At 39.7% G+C, this 19,635-nt stretch overlaps 1 protein-coding gene across 5 annotated transcripts; it reads left to right on the top strand.

Annotated features, from left to right (window-relative positions):
- The first annotated feature begins 248 nt into the window (after positions 1–248).
- Positions 249–19,588, top strand: zgc:174680 (uncharacterized protein LOC100136843 homolog). 5 transcript variants are annotated; one of them, XR_006022203.1, is made up of 6 exons: positions 249–302; positions 14,942–15,104; positions 17,616–17,677; positions 18,651–18,757; positions 18,881–19,152; positions 19,279–19,588. XR_006022203.1 is itself a non-coding variant. In XM_042061427.1 (6 exons), the coding sequence occupies exons 1-5, from the start codon at positions 16,792–16,794 to the stop codon at positions 18,883–18,885; spliced, it is 780 nt and encodes a 259-aa protein (XP_041917361.1). In that variant the 5' UTR covers positions 15,121–16,791; the 3' UTR covers positions 18,886–19,152; positions 19,279–19,588. The 5 variants fall into 5 exon arrangements, 1 of the variants encoding a protein (XP_041917361.1); XR_006022205.1 differs by lacking the exon at positions 249–302 and adding an exon at positions 10,718–11,161; XR_006022206.1 differs by lacking the exon at positions 249–302 and adding an exon at positions 14,590–14,637.
- The last annotated feature ends 47 nt before the right edge of the window (positions 19,589–19,635 follow it).

Here is a 19,635-nt window from a genome sequence, read left to right as displayed (position 1 = left end):
TAATGATGGCTGCCTGTTAACCATATGTGCTAACACATGTGCTATTGTGAAAGAAGGATCCAAGTTAGCCTTTATTGATTCACATGCCAATGGGAGAGTTAATCAGAAAGGTCAAGATGCAAGTTGTGTTGCTTACTTTAGCTGTGTGGAGTCTCTGTTCACTTTTGTCTATAACTTTGCACGATCTTTTGGAGTAGACACGCCACGCTTTGAATTAACTGGAGTCAACGCAAGAATAATCGATGGCAGCATCCAGATGAGCAATGCGAACTGCCTTGCAGGCTACAGTGATGTGGTGAAGGGTAAGCATAAACTAAATACAGATGAGGTCATTGTTGTTAACGTGGAATCATACAAGCAGCCTTTTCAATCTTTAAAGTGTAATTTGCAGGCAACTGATGATGTCATAAGTGATGTAAGAGTTCACAAACAGGTGTTTAAACCTTTAACTCGTCAGGATCAGGATGCACTGTGCACATGTTTAGATGTTGATTTGGGCCAAATGGCAACAACTGATCTTGATGACATGGGATGTCCATGTAAGACAGAAAGCATAAAGCCAGATGGGAATTGTTTTTACCGTAGCTTGGCCTTTACCATAGGTCACAATCAAGACAAGCATCTGAAAATCAGACGGGCTGTTGTGCGACACCTTAAGACAAACAGCACCAAATTTGAAACATATTTGAGGGATGAATACACATCTGTGCAGGACTACATCACTAAATCAAGAATCTACTACTGTGGTTCATGGGCAAAAGAAATTGATATTTTTGCTGCCGCTGACTTATTGCAAACAACTATCATTACTTTTAATGATGGAAGATGGAATATGCACAAACCTACTGACTTGGTCATGTCGAGAGAATTGCATCTATTTGAATCACACTGGCAATCATTATGAAGTTGTTTCATGCGTACAACACAAAGATGCACGAAAGCGTTGTGTAGGAACATGCCAGCCAGTCAAGATTGATGACAATTTGAGATCCACACGAAAAAGAAAGTTGGAAGATAAATCAGAAAATGTGAAGGCTAAGAAACAGCGCCAACGGTATGACAATGATGATTACAGACAGAGAAAACTTCAGAATGAGAAAGACAAGTACCAGAAAGATGAGGTTGCTGCAGAGAGAAAGCGTCAGTGTTCTCGTGATTATTTTCTAAAGAAATACAGAACAAATGTTGATTTCCGGAAATTTGTGCTTCAAAGTTGTCAGAGAAAATATAAAATCAATCCAAAATTGCAGACATTAAGGATGTGTCTATTTTCAAAGGAGATATAAGAAAAATACAGATTTTCAAGTAAGAGTACGGGAGTATTCTAAGGACAAATATAAGAGAAACCAGAAACATCAGAATGCTGTCCGAGAGTATTCCAAAACCAAATACAAGAGAAACCAGAAATATCAGAATGCTGTCCGAGAGTATTCTCAGGACAAATACAAGAGAAACCAGAAACATCAGAATGCTGTCCGTGATTATTCCAAAACCAAATACAAGACAAATAGAAACTTTCAAAGTCTTGTTCGTGATTACAGTCGTATTAAATACAAGACAAATATTGGATTCCAAAACAAAATCAAAGAGCATAACAAGAGGAAGTATCAAGAAAATGAAAACATCCGTGAAAATAAAATCAAAAGAAGTTGTGAGGGTTATTCAACATGGCAGAAGAAACAGGAAGACATTGACTTAGCTATTGATCATTTTCGTCAGGAGGTCCTCCACGGTTCTGAATATGTATGTTCAGTATGTCACCGTTTACTGTTCAGGAAACAGGTGGTTGAGTGTAAAAGACACTGCTATGAAAGCAAAGGAGCAGAAGTGGCTGCATTGGCTAATAGATGCATAACATTGCAATATGTGCATGTGTGTGATGTCCAGTGTGAACAAGGCTGCCATTTGTCTGATAGTCCATCAAGCAAGTTATGGATTTGCTATACATGTCATCGAAAAATACTTGGCGGAAAGCTTCCTGAGGAGAGTGTTGCCAACAATATGCATTTGGATGAAATTCCAGCTGAATTGAAATGTTTGAACTCTTTGGAACAGCATCTTATTGCACGTCACATTCCCTTTATGAAGCTGTTGTGTTTGCCTCGAGGCCGCCAGAGAGCCTGCCATGGTCCTTGTGTCTCTGCTCCTATTAACCCTTTGCAGACCGCACGTTCTAATTTCGGTACCCCAGTACCGATGACGTTCAGTCTAATAACTCCGCCATACCCCAACCAATTTTATCAATGAAAACTTCCTCAAAAACGTCACATCATAGGCTTTCTGGCGATATGATTAGTTAAGGGATTTGTGGCGCGAATTACTTTTACTACGTGAAGGAAAAATCAAGAGTTGACGTCTCCCTCCACTAGAGGAAAAACAGCAGGAAGCACTATGCATCGTTGATCTTCACGTCGTCCAAAGGAGAAACTACTGGATCATCTGAGGTAAAAACAAGTCTTTTTATGTTATTACTACTTGTTATCCATGTTATTACTTCAAAATCGTTTTTAAAAGTTATTTTTCCTGGTAATTACACCTTGTATGCATGGCCGTAACATAATGCGTGTGTGTGTTCACTTCAGCTGATATGACAGCTTGTATTTTAGCACACCGTAATCTTTAGTAAACTCATTATTTTCAGTCATTTTTGGGGGTTACTATATGTCAACCAAGATTACAGACCTACTAGGACTGAAACTTTAACGATTTGTTCTATTTTGAACGATTGCTTGCTTGTCATCTGATGATATAGAAAACTAGCTAAGTTAGGTAACGTTAGCATCAGGAGAGGCTGCAACATGTCCTTGACGCGTAGTCGCAATAAAGTTCACTCCCCTGCTTCATGACTGGCAACTTTATGTTAAGTACACCTAATCGGTATTTTATTGTCAAATAAACCTTTCATTCCTTCGTAATATGTATAGCACAATTTACAGTTGTTTGTAGCCAAGTTGCTTAGCTTACTTAGATAGAAACATCTGACATGAATGACAACGTTAATGTTATGTTACCGACGTGAGTGTGTTGATCACCGATGGTGTAACGTAAGGATTTTATTCATTGACTGCTGTTTTCATCAATACATGACTGAATATTTGTTAGAAATGTGTCTTAGTATTGTTTAACTTTTAGGCTGTAAGGTTGGCTGCTACGATTATGAGGTTTTTGGTTGGCTAACTATGATGGGAGCTCATACACCCAAGCCTACTCGTCGACATATCATTTTCTAAGGGGGTGTTTTGTCTTTACGCAACTGCAGTAGCCTATGTACGGTGTGTATGTGTATGCATACGCTGTTTAGATGTTTTCTGTCATATCTCCTGACTCATGTTCATGAATCAATGTTTGCTTGTAAGCTGGTATGCTATGTATAGTTTAGCCAAGGCAATAACACTTATAGTGAGCTCTGAGACTAATGTTACCTCTCCAAGCAATATTGGAGTCCTTTAGTGACAAAAATACTTTTAGTGAAAAGAGTCATGGTTGGTGGTGATTAAGATTATGTGGAAGTAATGTAAAATAAAACTAAACAACCTATTCACTATCAGACCTGTGATTTTTTGTTATTTTAGATGGAGGGAGAGAAGTACGTGCAACTGAGGTGAAAGCAGCCGCCTGCTGATGGCAAACATGACCCCAAGGACCACGATGGCACGATGGCATGGACGGGTAGTTTCTGGATGAAGAGGAAGACAATGATGTGCTAGAGGAGGAGAGTAATCTCCCATCATCCTCAGATGGGTAAGCATGTTTGTGTGTGTGTGTGTGTGTGTGTTCGCCCAACTGGGCGTATGCACATTTCTGGTTGTGATAAGAGTGTTGCTTATACCAATAATGACAGGGATTATAGTGATAATAGTTTGCTTAGATTTGTAATTCAATTTCTAATTTTCTTATCTGACAATTTCTTTATTTTGAGCTTGGTCAAGTCCCATGTCAGGTAGAAAGCATACACTTTGCCTATCCTTCTAACACAGACAGGGACACCAACTCCAGTAGCATTTACACCTCATCGTCTGCTAGGCTTAGATGGACACACACACACACACACACACACACACTAACGCCGCATTCACACCAGATCTGTGGTGTGTGTGTTGTCACAGCTGTGGCGTGTGTGTGTGTGTGTGTGTGTGTGGCGTTAGTGTATCACCTTATGTGTAGGGCAAATGATATCGATAATTATATATTGTATCGAAATATATGCTGTATGGTTGTTAAATGTATTGAATTTCTTCTAATGTTTTAATTGTTTATATGTGTGAATGTGAATTGATGCTTTGTTATGCTATAATATGAATTGATGCTTTGTTCATCATGTTAAAGTATTTTGTTGATCTTTGTTATACTGTTGTCTTGTCATTCTTGTAGTTCTAATAGTTACTGCTTGTTTGTAAACATATGTTTATGTTATTTACCTGAAGTTGTTGTTCCTGATTATTTAATGAAATTGTTAAAGACTTATCTAAATAAAATTATTTATTTCCTCTTTCGTAAACCTAACACATGTGCCAGTGTCTCTTATTCTTGTTTTCATAGTAGAATGAAGCACACGGAGAAGCAGTTACCACCTGCCTAGTCTTTATTTCAGCCTTTATCTTTCCTCCCCACAATTGATTTTGCCTCCTCAGAGTACAGTAAGACATCCTATATTTAGCTATGCATCTTGTTTTTATGGTAAAACATCTTATATTTGTTACATGACCATTATATCTGTGTATTTTTGGTCAGATGTCAAACCAGGAAAGGAAAACATCCTACTCTTTAAAAATTCTACTTGTTACTGCGACTTGCAGTTATGAGTAAATTAATCATAACTTCTGAACCAAAGGTGATAAATTGATTCTGTTTTTTTCACTGAGGAGAACACAACACTGTCTATCTTTCACACACTATATCTACAATAGACATTAGGTGAAAAGTAAGATTCATCTTGACAAATTGATATTTTCGTGTTTTTTGATGTTGAATTTTGAAGGTATTGTTTAAAAACAATGTGTGTTACCCTCAAACTTATTAACTATGATATGTACCATTTTAAAGGGCTAGTTCTCCTGATTACAATGGTGGGTATATCTTATCTCTGTCATGTAGCATGGCCACACAATAAGCCTTTTTGTCTCACAAGGGCATCAAGTATGAAAAAACGGAATGTTTCGTGCCGTCTGCAAAGGTCTAATAAATTTATCATAACTTTTGAACAAAAGGTGATGCATTGATTCTGTTTTTATCACTGAGTAGAGGACAAAATTGTGAATCTCCCATACACTCTAAGTTTTTCTCTATCTACAACAGAAATTGGGGGAAAAATGAGATTAATCTTGACAAACTGATAGTTTTGTGTTTTTTGGGGTTGAATTTTAAAGATATTTTTAAAATAATATGCGTGTTCTCCTCAAAATTATTAATTATATTTTATACCATTTGAAAGGGCTATTTCTCCTGATTATAATGGTGGGTAAATCATATCTCTGTCATGTAGCATAACCACACAATAAGCCTTTTTGTGCCATAAGGCCATCGAGTATGAAAAAATGGAATGTTCGGCGCGGTCTGCAAAGGGTTAATAACACAAATGTGACAAATATACTCCCAAGAAATGAATGTGATGACAAGATGGTAAGAGTGAAATTGAAACGCAAATTGACATATAAAGGTCATTACGAGTACATGCATGTCCACACTGATCGTGTCAGAAATGCACTGGTATTTGATGGCAAACAATAAGTGGTACGGTGATGTGACTATGAATGACGAGTGGGTAAACTCTCTGAATGGCAGTGAACAGCCTGAGGAATGTACAAAACAGGAAACATGTCATGACAGTGATGATGAAATTGTTCCTGAAGAGCAAGCTGAGGAAGATTTGACTTATATCAAAGACCAGAATGGGCTTTTGTCAGATACATCATTACAACCTGTTGATCTGGGTTCAGAGATCATTGATCAGAATTTTCAGGACATACTTAATGTGGCACCAGGTGAATGTAACAGCCCAGTGAGGTTGCTGTCTGATAAAACCAACGAGGCAAAATGTTTCCCTGTGTTGTATCCATCTGGTGGACCTACATTCCATGACGAAAGAGAGTCCAAAATAACTCTGGCACGGTACCTGAATACACGCATTCTCAATGCGGATGGACGTTTTGCACAAAACACAGACATTTTTTATGCACAATATATTTCAGAGGTGCATCAAGTTGTATCTAGTGTATCAGTGGCATTACGCAAAGGTGGCAGCAACTCCTCTTTGAAAGATGCATCACCAGACATGTTGTTGAACTCAGAATCGTTGAGTAAAATATTGCGCAATGATGAAGGATAGCATTATGTTCTTACAAGGAATTCGTGGCACACCTCCATACTGGATGTCAGTTCAGAAGGATTTATTTGCCATGATAAGACAGCTCTCCATACCCACATTTTATGCATCTTTTAGCTCTGCAGATTTGAGATGGCCTGAAATGCTGAACACTCTTTTAAGAATAGAAGGCAAACAAACACCTGTTGATCTTAATTGGTCTGACAAATGTAGACTCATACGTCGAAACCCTGTCACAGTGGCAAGAATGTTTGATCATCGATGGCATTGCTTTCTCCGTGATGTAATCATGTCCTCAGCAGAACCCATAGGGAAAATAAAGGACCACTATTATTGTGTTGAATTTCAACAGCGTGGCTCTCATGTCCACTGTCCTTTTGGGTTGAAAATGCTCCCAAGATTGATAGAGACAGTGATGATGAAGTGGCACAGTTCATAGATACGTACATCACCTGTGAGATTCCACCAGAAACTGATGCAGAGCTTTACGAGGTTGTGAGCAGCGTTCAGAGGCACAGCACAAGACACTCTAAGACTTGTCGCAAGAAAAACACAGTGTGCAGGTTCAATTTCCCACGACCACCATCAAGTTGTACTTTCATCACAAGAGGTGGTAACTGTGAGGATTTGAATGGCAATGATGACCATAGAAGTGCAAGTGCAATAATGAAGAAAGTCAAAACTGCGTTGACCATGCCTGACATGAATTTTGATACAGCTGATGCATTTTTTGAGTCTCTTGGGATAGATCAAGATTTGTTTGAAAAGGTGTTCAACATATGTTCCAAAAAGAAAAGCATCGTCTTGAAACGAAATCCTGGAGACATTTGGGTGAACCAGTACAACAAAGACTTACTCCGTGCTTGGCAAGGCAATATGGATATCCAGTATGTCACAGATGCTTTTTCTGTTGTTGTCTATATCCTGTCATACATCACAAAAGCAGAACAAGAAATGGGATTGCTGTTACAACGTGCACAAGATGAGGCAATGAATGGCAACCTTGATGCAAAAGCTGCATTCAAACAGCTTGGAAGTGTATATTTACACAACAGAGAAGTTTCAGCCCAAGAGGCAGTGTATCGATTAACACAAATGCACTTGAAAGAAGATGTACAGTTCATTCCCATTGGTGAGAACCTTTGTTATGGCTCCCACACACAGCTGCGTGCATCGCGTTGCTGGAGACGCATCCCATTCACTTTAAATGGGCTCACGTGATCCGTTGCCGAACTGAATTGTGGGTCCGTCGCGTCGCGTTTCTCCCACTGCTCGCGTTGAGGAGTTCAGCTGTTGCTGCACCGACAGACGGCACCGGCCAATCAAGCCAATCTACGGACGGCACCAACCAATCACATTACGGTTTTACTTCAAGTCATTTGCATAGCTACCGTCGGGAACACCCACTGGAATGCGTTGACGGAACGCAGCTGTGTGTGGGAGCCGTTAGGATGAGTTACCCTTTGCATATTCTCCAAACCAAAGTTCAGTTCCAACAGTGTAATGACGAAAGCAGCATTTGGATGACCAATATTGTTTAGTCCATTTTTATCCAAAGTTCTTTGTGGCAGTGAAACGATAGGCCTGGCAGGATTAACGCACCTTCTCCTTTACGTGGCAAAAATCATATTTATTGGTCCATGCAGCAACGAAAGGTAAAAACTTGTTGTAAATTAGTCCAGGTCCTAACGAAATAACTGTTTTATAGTGGTTTGCAAAAGAAAAGTGTGGTCGAAAAAATGTTTGTAACCAAGCTATCACATTCAATGCCCCCTGACCTCAGGTGCACCCGTCCCATATGCGGTCATGCCAACTACGTCACCCCTCGCTTGCATGACCTTAAAGTGCTAAGCACAAAATATAAATAAATACATAAAATAAATTATAATTCAAACTAAGTTATTGCAAGCATTCGTAACTAATCCAACAAATTTCCCAATACTTATAAATAATTACATTCAAGACTTTAACCAAGAAAATGCATCAGCATCAGCCAATATGCTAATGTCCATTGTATTCTTTACTTTTGCACCTACTGTGCATTATACTTCATTATTTTCATTGAAAACATCACATTTCATTTCAACAAGCATTTGAAAAACATAACTGAAAGTTATTCAATTCAATAAATTAAGATCTTCAAACTTATTTGGCCTCGAGCAAAAGGCCTAGCTTAGTGATAGGCCTTTCCAATTCATTGGTTTGTGTTTTAACACGTACTTTTCTCACAAACCCTCTAGAATCTTTTATTGTCTCTGTAATGCGCCCTAAAGGCCATGAATTTCGGGGGGCACACTCATCAGCTAAAAGGACCAGATCTCCTACTGAGAAGTTTCGCCGCGGACTGCTCCACTTTTGGCGCTGTTGCATTATGGGGAGATATTCTTTTGCCCATCTTTTCCAGAATAAATCACTGAGGTACTGGACTTGTTTCCAGCGCCTTCTTCCATATGTTTCATGTTTGTCAAACAGACCGGGCGGTAGAGTGGACTTCCCTTTTAACAACAGAAAAAGGCAAACAGTTTCAAATGGTAGTGACCATCTTTCAGTTCGGCTGAACTAGACACAATATTCATGAACTGCTCATCTTCTTGAGACCATTCATTCTTTTCTCCATAATGCTGCTCCATGAAATCTTGGTTGTATTGTTTTATCAACAAATTCTCTAAGTTTTGGATGGATACTCTGTTGACAAGAAGATTAGCATTATTCATACTCCCACAGCCGAGTGGACCATTAATAACCCAGCCAAGCAGGGTTCACATATGGTCCTCTGTCCACACTGTTAATAATTTTCCACGGTTCTAAGGCTCTTGGAGCATTGACTCCTATTAGCAGCCTGATGCCTGCATTGACGGGAGTAAAGTCAACTTCCTCAAGGTAAGACCATTTTCTTAAATCTTTTGCTGTCGGCATATTGTCATGTGTCACAGGGATTGATTTTTGTGTAAAAACATCAGGAAGCTTGAGGAAGATGTCACTGTCAAGAGCAGCTACTTCAAAGCCAGACACTTTGTAGCTTGTTACTGGTCTTTCTTGACCCATTGTCTTTAAAATAATTTCTACTTTCTTTCCAGGGGCCTGAAGCCGTCTGGACAATTCTTCAGTGCAAAAGGTTGCCGAGCTCCCCGGATCTAGGAAGGCATAGGTTTCAATGCATTTTGTTCCCTTTTCTAGTTTAACTTTAACAGGCACAATTGCAAGAGCCCATTCCTTATTTCCGGCCCCACTATCACTACCAGTGGCCAGCGAGACCACTGTATCAGAACCTCTGCTATTTGTTTGATTTCCTTTGGTTGGTATGTGGAGAACTGTAGGATGTTTTTGCTTACACACTTTGCAAGACATTCGACTTAGACAGTTTTTGCTCATGTGTCCCTTTTGTAAGCATGCAAAGCACATTCCTTTTGCCTTCAGGTATTCCACCTTTTCGTGGTTGGGTTTGGTTTGAAATGTTTGACATTTTTCCATTGGGTGATTTTTATTGCAGAACATGCAGGGGTTTGTGAATGTGCTTGTGGTGATAGCACTTGACGCTGGTAAAACAGCTGTTGCAAAACTGCTCCCCCTACTGGACTTTGAGATGACTCTGCTTTGCCTTGGCTCTGCAGTTTTATTCAGTGGGCTCTGGATTTCCCCAAAAATTGGATCTAGCATTATACGTGCCTGTTTATCAATAAACGCAAGTAGATCTCTAAAGGAGGCTCTTTGTTTGTGCTTGTCGTATATGTTACTGACAACTCCTCTCCACTTCTCACGAAGCTTGAACGGCAGCTTGGAAGCGATGACTTTCAAATTTGATGGTGTTTCGAGGTCTGTGATGTAATCAACTTCCTGCATGGTGTTGTGGCAGGATTTGAGGAATATTGCATATGACCGTAGACCAGACACATCCTCTGCCCTAATAGCAGGCCATTTCAGCGCTTTGTCCAAGAATGCAGAAGAGATCCTTATTTTATTTCCAAAGTGCCACTCCAATTGTTCCTTGGCTTCCCTATAGCCTTTGTCTGGTGGCAGGTGAAAGCAGCTGTGCACAAGATTCTTAGCTTCTCCGGATGTATATTGCTGCAGATAGTACAGTCTTTGTTCATCATTGTCTGTTTTTGATTCGATGGGTTGTTCAAATGACTTCAAGAATGACCTGAACTGAAGTGGGTCTCCATGAAAGACAGAAACTGCTCTTGGTGGAAGCTGAGAAGATCCATGTTGCTTCACAAGTAGTGATGTAATTTCATTCTGCCTTTTAATCACTTTGATAAGAGAATCGTTGTTTGAATCTGGAATATATTCTAAGGATTGCTTTAATGCCCCTCGAGTAGGCATTTTGGTTGGGATGGAGAAAGAACCTGGTAATTCCGATTTAACCTCTGTTGAGGTAGGTCTGTTCAGGATATATTCTTTGCTTTGTTTGTGTCTTTTTTGCTGTAGTTGGAAGAATGTATTCTGTTGATGCTCTAGATTGTGCAAGGTGACTTAAATCAACAGGCAAAAATTCCCTTTCCGAAAGAATATTTATTCTAGCTTCTGCCTCAGCTATTTTTGTTTGCAGTTTAAGTTTTTCCTTTTTTGATTTTAGTCGCAATGCCTCCATGTCTACTTCAAGTTGCTCCTCCAGAGACCGTGATTGCACAACACGTTGTATTCTTGCTTCGGACAGAGTCTCTGAGGCCTTGCTGGCCCGACTAGAGGCTGCGCTGGGAGGCTTTGTTGCGGCCTGTGAAACACTATCGTGCGGTGACACGGACTCATCAGCTGGCTCATGAGGATCGGCGTCTACCTCATCTGCTTTCAGCCAAAATTCTACGCCATCATGGAATTGTCTTTAGCTGGCCATCTTAGGTTCGTTCCAGTCTATTCTGTCCGGTTCATTTTCTTAATCAGATAACAATGACTGCACGTTATTTTGCAAATCATCGAACTCTTCTAAATTTTCAATAAAATCTCAAATTGGTTGTTTCACCTCTTCTTTAGTATATCCTGCCTCGATCAGAGCATTTATCTCGTTGCGCTTCCTTGTGAGAACTCCTAACTTTCCTCTACGCGTTCCGATTAGTTTGAACAATTTATTTTCTTTCTCAATCAAGGTTTCCCCTCGTCTACTTCGTCTGCGTTTTCTTTTCCCATTTTCACACTCTATCGTTTTAGTTTACAGAGCATTCAATGTCCAAAACATTCGAATGTTCAGGTCAAAACTTTGGGCGCGGCGGCCCGACGTTGTTTAAACTTTGTATTACTCACAGCCTTCCATGAATCCACCATCAAAACTTTAAGATTGCTCCTTGTCCATAATCCATGTAACGAAATCCGTTTAATCCTTATATTTTTTCGACTTTGTTTAGTCCATTTTTATCCAAAGTTCTTTGTGGCAGTGAAACGATAGGCTTGGCAGGATTAACGCACCTTCTCCTTTACGTGGCAAAAATCATATTTATTGGTCCATGCAGCAACGAAAGGTGAATGAAAACTTGTTGTAAATTAGTCCACATTAAGGTCCTAACGAAATAACTGTTTTATAGGGATGTGACGCTCGAAGCTGACGTTTCGAAACAGTGTCGAGCTTCCGAAACGCAAGTGTTTCGAACAGTGTTTCGAAGTGTGGTTCAAAACGCCCATGTCACGTGACCATGGCTTAGTGAGGCTTCGTGGTGTTTCAATTTGGTTTGGACAGGTGGCACACTTGCCGCGCGAGCCAATTACCCGAGTAAACACCTGTTTGATCTAAATTACAAAGTCCCAGAATGCTTAAAAGTCATTCAAACACATCCTATCTTTGTGTTTTTTTTGTGAGGAGAGAGATTTTAAGAGATATAGCGACATATAGAGATATAGCGATTTATAGTGCATTCATGTGATTGATAGGTTAGTGATATAGATTAATTGACAGGCTAGAGACAGACAGTTAAGCGATAGTTTAGATAGATATAGTCTAGTGACGTTAATATTTAGATAGTAGCAGAAGTAAAAAAAATATATGACTGATGCCTTTATTTCAAGAACAGCTGACCCTTTGAAATACTGGCAGGAGAGGAGAGTGGTTTATCCAAACCTAACTGTGATGGCAAAAAAATATTTGTGCATGCCAGCAACAAGTGTGCCTTGTGAAAGAATTTTTTGCAAGGCTGGGGAGGTTTATTCAAAAACAAGAAACAGATTAAATGGCAAGACGGCAGAACAACTGTTATTCCTAAATAAAAATGTGTGTTGACATACAAAAAATGTGTTGTTTATTTTTCCCATGTTGTACCTGATTAGTCTAACCTGCTTCACATGTATCCTTTATTTCCCTACAACATGTTCCCAAAAAAAACCCTGGGCCATAAGCATAGCCTACATTTTAAAACCATTGTAGCATTTTCCTCTCCAGCATATTCCAAAGGATAATGTACTATGAAACTGAAATAACAACATCTAACTGGCAGATATAAAAATGTTCTAGTTACTGAACCCATATACTAGTCTGAAATTTCTAAGCACCAGCAGGGAGTCGAACACCGGCCGCTCCAGCCGAATGCAAGTGTGTTAACCACTGAACCACGTGGCTGTGGACGAAATCTTGCGTTCCATGTTGGCTATTTATATTCTTCGTCTGAAGCAGTTGTGCTTCACGGTCAAAATGTGATGTTAGCAAAACTGGCCACTAGATGTCACCATGGAGTTACGTGTGTCGGATTGTTTCGAAACCTCGACACATTCCGGCGCAATTGCTTCGAACGTTTCGTTGTTTCACAAAGCCTCGTTCTGCCCATCCCTACTGTTTTATAGTGGTTTGTAAAAGAAAAGTGTGGTCGAAAAAATGTTTGTAACATTCAATGCCCCCTGACCTCAGATGCACCCGTCCCGTCATGCCAACTACGTCACCCCTCGCTTGCATGACCTTAAACTACGTCACCCCTCGCTTGCATGACCTTAAAGTGCTAAGCACAAAAAATAAATAAATACATAAAATAAATTATAATTCAAACTAAGTTATTGCAAGCATTCGTAACTAATCCAAACAAATTTCCCAATACTTATAAATAATTACATTCAAGACTTTAACCAAGAAAATGGCTATAACAAATATGATCGAGAGATATAACAACAGACCCCAGAATGCACAATTTGAAGATGTATGCCTTGCCAGCTTCTGTTCTGAATATAGAGTTCTATCAAAGTCAGGTTCCGACTGAAAGAGATTCACATGACATAATACAACGCAACAACAACTGCGGTTTTGTGAAACGAAGGACCCGAACAGAACCTGCTGTCGTGAGGTATCCCAGATTTTCTCCCACCAAAAACCCAGAAAAGTACTTCCATTCGTTGTTGCAACTGTTTTTGCCTTACTATGAAGACTGTCACTTGAAACCACCCCAGTTTGATACATATGATGATTTTTATAAAAATGGTGCAGTGAAATGTGGCATTGATGTCCAAAGAGTACAGTCAATTGTGGATACCAACAAATCTTTATTTGAAAGAGAAAGTGATGAGATTGACAGAGCTAAACAGTTGCTGGAAGACAACATTGACTTAGAAGATGCCTGGGCTCAGATATGTCCTGGAACAGAAAGGGAGCGTCTTTGTTGTTTGGATCTGATGAAGGACAGAGTTGTAGATGATGAAGGTGATAATGATGACAAACTCATTCCTGACCTGACCGCAAACCCACAGGCTACATGCACTTTGGAAACAAATCATGTATCAATGCCCAGAGAGGATGCTTTGCATTTATTACGATCATTAAATGAAGAACAGTCTGCAATATTCTATGCTGTACGTAGATGGTGTTTGCAGAAACTGTTTGGGCAAAATCCTGAACCATTGCGACTATTCATTAGTGGTGGAGCAGGAACAGGGAAGAGCCATTTAATCAAAGCGATAGGCTACATTACGAATCTACTAGGCTGTTGTCACAGATTGCTGAAAATCCTGAGGATCTCACTGTGCTTCTAACAGCACCTACAGGAGTGGCTGCATATAACATTGGCGCTGCAACAATTCACAATACTTTCTCCATTGGTGTAAATGTCAAACTGCCGTATCAACCACTAGGTGATGAGAAAGTCAATTCTTTACGAACCAAAATGGGCAGTTTGCAAATTTTGATCATTGATGAAGTATCAATGGTTGACCACCGTCTTATGGCCTACATTCATGGTAGGCTGCGTCAAATTAAGCAAACTGGTGATTATTCCTTGTTTGGAAAAGTGTCTGTGATTTGTGTTGGTGATTTTTTTCAATTGAAGCCAGTGAAAGGCACACCCCTTTTTGCTGAAAACGAAGGAGCCAATCTCTGGGAGAACAACTTTGATGTTGCTGAGCTCACCAAAGTTGTAAGACAAGAAAATGCATTATTTGCAGAAATGCTTAATCGTCTCAGAGTCTGTAAAAAGAACGAACCTCTCACTTATGGAGTGTAATATGTGACAAAATGTTCAAACAATACTTTTCAAATTTAAACAAAAATCAATGAATCAAAATATGGAATAGCCTACAAAATTAAAACAAAAACAAGTCAAAGAAAAAAATAAAAACTCACAAACAAATTATTTGTGTAGTTGCAAAATAAATTTGTCTTTAACTGTTTGAATAACTTCTCTTTTGGTGACAACATTCGTTTGTTTGCTGGCTTTACAGATGCGATTCTGTCTCTCGCGTTTGCGCTGCCTGTCTTTTCGAGAAGCCTCGGATGATGACACAAACTGCTCTGGACTGGAGTGTCGACGGTGAAGTGAGCGGTAGCTTCTAGCATTCTCTGGTGGTGAAGATAGCTTGAGGAACAAGAGGAACTCAAAAAAGTGTAAGTATTGGCCGTATTTGTTGTCTAGACCTTTTGCTGATTTGTTGTGTTAATGGAAAAGTAAGACTCAGCTCTGCTAGTAGCTACGTAAGTTTAGCTTTTACCTCATAAACAGACTGTAACGTTATAAAACGCTTACTAGTAGCTAACTTGTTAACGTTATCCATCTAGCACTTGCTAACAAACATATTTTCACATTATTTATATCTGCGTCACTCTATTAGCCTAACTTGCATGTACGACGGAGTATTAGGACCACACACGAAGGGGGTATTTTTTTTTGTTGCCATGATTAGAGATTAAACTCGACTGTAATCTCGACAGCTCCAAAGTTAGAAGCTAGCTGTCACCGAATCCGGACAGTCAGACTCTAAATTAACCTTTGGATGACGACTCAACAAAATGCCTTGTGTAGTAACATTAGGGTGAAATTGTACTTGAGAATTGGGTTTAACAACAACAAAGTTAGTGCTATACTAACTAGTTTTGAATGTCAAGAATAAAAAAGACAAAATGTTGAGATTAAATTTCGACTTCAAAGTGGACATGTAGGCAAAAATATTTCTTTCATATTTGGCCCTAAAGTTAACGTCAATGACATGTACAGAGTAGGCTACCCTAACGCCAAGGTAATGTGTGGAATACCATCTATGATTTATCCTTGTTTTGGCCATTCAAACATGTAGATTTTTATTCACATAATTACTAGGTTGTTGCCTTTTCTATCCAGTAGGTGGCAGTCCAGGATAAGAAATAGCAGTTCAAGAAAATAAACAAAATAGTAGGAACAAAGAAATTAAAGCAGCATAGCCTACAAGTGCAAATGGAAATGTAATGTGTGAAGTTATTGGAATGGAAATAAATGTAACCACCTTCCACATACTTTTGAATACATTTGGTTTCAAGTGTGCAACAAATGTAGTCAGCATTATTATCATCAAGAGGTTTGATAACTCGTAGACCGAACTCCGGATTGTTTTGCATTGAGGTGCTACTTCAAACTTGACGAACTCCTATGGTAGGCAAAGGAAATTCCTTACTGCAGAAATAGTAGATTGATGCTACTGTCAACAGGTCTGGGCGTTCTTTTTAAAACGTAGGCCTAGGCTAAACGTTTCATTCAAAGCAGTGCTTTCTCGTCTGCCTCCTTCAGTCACTGTAGCCAGACTACACTGGGGCAAACGTCACTATGAAATGTGATTAATTAGTGTTAAATTTAACGAGTTATTATTTTGACAGCCCTAATTTTTACATTATTTATTCAGTGAAACAATACATTTCCTTGTATGCTGACCAATTGTTACTAACTAGCCTCTCTGACACCATACTCATATACAAAAGGGATAATGTAAAGAAAGTCTCAGATTTACTGTGAACACTTCAAAATGGGGAAAAAATCTGTGTTTTATGCATCTCAATGTCACTATACTTTGGAAGTGTCCAACTGGGCTCATCTTGTCGGTACTGCAATTCTACATGCACTGGTGTTATGATGTGATGATGATGAGTTCAGTTGTGCAAAAAGGTCATTTTGACTGATGTTGGATGTTGTCTGTGTGTGCAGGAGCAAGTACGAGATGAAATCTTACAGAGAATTCATGCAAGATTCAGCTTAATTCTTAGAAATGAAACATTAGATCTAGATTACCTTTTGGATGTGGCTCAGCAGGAGCTCTCCTTGGCAACAATGGCATTACGCCAATTAAATATCCCACTAGAACTCAACAGCCTACAGCAGCTGATTGACATCCTTAGCTTGCCAGCTAGATCTGCTCAACAAGCATCAGTTAATGTATCAGATGTTGTAACTTTGACTGTGGGAGAGCTGGGACGGCCTCGCTTAAGCATAGCTGCAGATGCTATTGAAGGCCTCCTTTCAAATGCACTACCTATAGGTCTTCTAGCAAACTTGTATGGTGTTTCAAGAAGAACAATGTACAGGCGAATGAAGGAAAATGGTCTCTCTGTTCGTGGATGTTATTCCGACATATCTGACGATGAACTTGATTGTGTTGTGAGGTCCATAAAATCAAGAATGCCCCATGCTGGGTATAGATTGGTTAAGGGTGAGCTATTAGCCAGAGGCTACCGTTTGCAGTGGCGTAGAGTTAGGAGTAGTGTAGAGCGTGTGGATGGAGCTGGAGTTTTGGCCAGGATGATACAAGTTGGATTTGTAGCGCGCAGAACCTATAGTGTCCCTGCACCACTGTCTTTGGTTCATGTAGACACTAACCATAAATTAATCAGGTCAGTGTGTTGTAGGCTCGCCCTTGACTTTCTCACACACACACTGTCACTTACTACATATACTGTGTACAGTTTTGTCAAGTAGCAAAAATATCTGAAAATGTTGTACTTCTCAGATATAATATTGTTATATTTGGTGGAATTGATGGCTTCTCAAGGAAGGTATGTAGAAAGAACTTCACAAAATACACAAACAAACAAAGGTCACAGTGATTTACATGGCATGAAATATATTTTTGTTTGTTCAATTCTGTTTCTACATAGATCTTCTATCTTGATGCTGCTGCAAACAACAAAGCCTCAACTGCTTTCTCTTGGCCGTCAAGGTAGGAAATACTGTCTTGAGAGGACTAATTAGTGCAGTGGTTCTCAAATACTTTGTTAGGGGTTTTCAAGCCCCCCTTGTCATCCATTACCCTAAAAATGTTAACACTACATGATTATTTTTACACTTATTTAACTTAATGTTTTCTACTAGTCCCCTATATCCTCCCTCACTTCTCCTCTTATTCTATAGAATGTTCTATTCTATGTACCATATCTGTATACCTCAGTGGGACCTGCCCCACACTTGGGAACCAAGCATACCTGTCAACATTGCCGTTTTCCTGGGTTCTCCCGTATTTCAAGGTCATCTCCCAGCACCGTCCCGTTTTGATATTCCTTCCGGAAAACTCCTGTAATTTGCATGGCCATCAAACTTCATTTTAAAATCATTGATCCATTCTCCCAGGTTACCAGATTGTGTATGAACTACACCCTACACAATCACTTACTTTTAATTTCAACCATTTTGTCATAGGCTAAAAAATAAGAAAGCGGGTGTCGGCTGCGCAGCCTGAGTCTCGCAAGCAAGTGAGCTTGTTGAATAGCCTACTCCAGAAGTAGCTGTTGTCAAATTGTTGGGAATTTAATTGATTAACACATCACATAAACTGTTATTGAGTGTTGTTGATACACAATTGGCAACTTGTGTCCTCGGAACCGAATCTGACAGCAAGCAGCTTTGGAGTTTTGGAAGAAGGCTGCAGGCAGGCAGCTGGTGGATACATTCTTGCATGCATAGGCTTTCGGTAAGGTGAAAGCAACAACTGAAATACAGTGTTGAAAACGTGTGTATGAAACATGTTAAATATGCAAACACTGCTGCCCCCCCCAAAAAAAAAAAAAAAAATCTCCTGTTTTTGGAAAGCTAAATGTTGACAGGCATGGAATCAAGGCTCTGGAGAGCTTTACTATTTGCGGATCTTAGGCCACACCAGAACTCATTGCATGATGACTGGTATAATTGTTTTGTAGAGTACGTGGTGACCAAGGAGTCGAAAATGTCGACATTGCCCGATGCATGTTCTCAGTGCGAGGAACTGGACGTGGGAGTTTCATTGCAAAAGCGTCCACAATCAAAGGTAAGAGTTACGGTCATCAGTCAAAGCAGTACATGTTATACGTGTCTTTCTTTTACCGTATTTGCATGCTTGTGCTATGAGGGTTTACTATTGTTCTTTTCACAATATATTCTGATGCTGTAGAATAGAGAGACTCTGGCGTGATGTGTGGTCAGCTGTCACTTGCAACTACTATGAAGTGCTACATTCAATGGAAGAAGAGGGGCTGGTCGACCTATCAGATGAGATGCACCTCTTTTGTGTACATTGTGATTCTCCCACGATTGAGATCTGATCTGAAGTGCTTCTCGAGTGGCTGGGACAAGCATCCTCTTAGAACAGAGGGAAACCTATCTCCAGACCAGCTGTGGCACATTGGGATGCTACAAACACCTGTGGTTGAACCAGATGTAGAGGTACGTTTAACTTGATTCGCAAAACACTCCATTTAATGGAACGCGCTGACTTTTGCTGTATTCTCCAGAGTTAGTTGATACATACCCTTCTCATCTCCGTGCGTGTAGTTACTTGCTGTTTTTCAGCCAACAGAACCTATTCCTGACTGCACTGGTTACCTTGAAGATGGAGTGGTGGTGACCGAGATTCCCTGCCCCCTGTCAGATACGAACTTTGCGGTTCTTGAGGAAACAATTAATCCCTTACATTCCACACTGTGTCATACGGATTTGTACATACAGACTTTTGATCTTGTACAGAGATTGAATTGAATTAAATTAAATCTGAATATAGTTTGGAGACTGAAGTCCCTAAAAATGAGCCGTCTCCAGCTGCTATGGAAGCTGTGAGATACATAAATCCTCTTTTACCATCCAAATAAAATTAAAGAGCATATATGTTAATGGTTTACTACTTTCATTGTGATGGTGATTAATGATAAA

The sequence above is a fragment of the Alosa sapidissima genome, chromosome 14, assembly GCF_018492685.1.
Source record: "Alosa sapidissima isolate fAloSap1 chromosome 14, fAloSap1.pri, whole genome shotgun sequence".
NCBI lineage: Eukaryota > Metazoa > Chordata > Actinopteri > Clupeiformes > Clupeidae > Alosa > Alosa sapidissima.
This window is presented reverse-complemented; position numbering and strand designations above follow the sequence as displayed.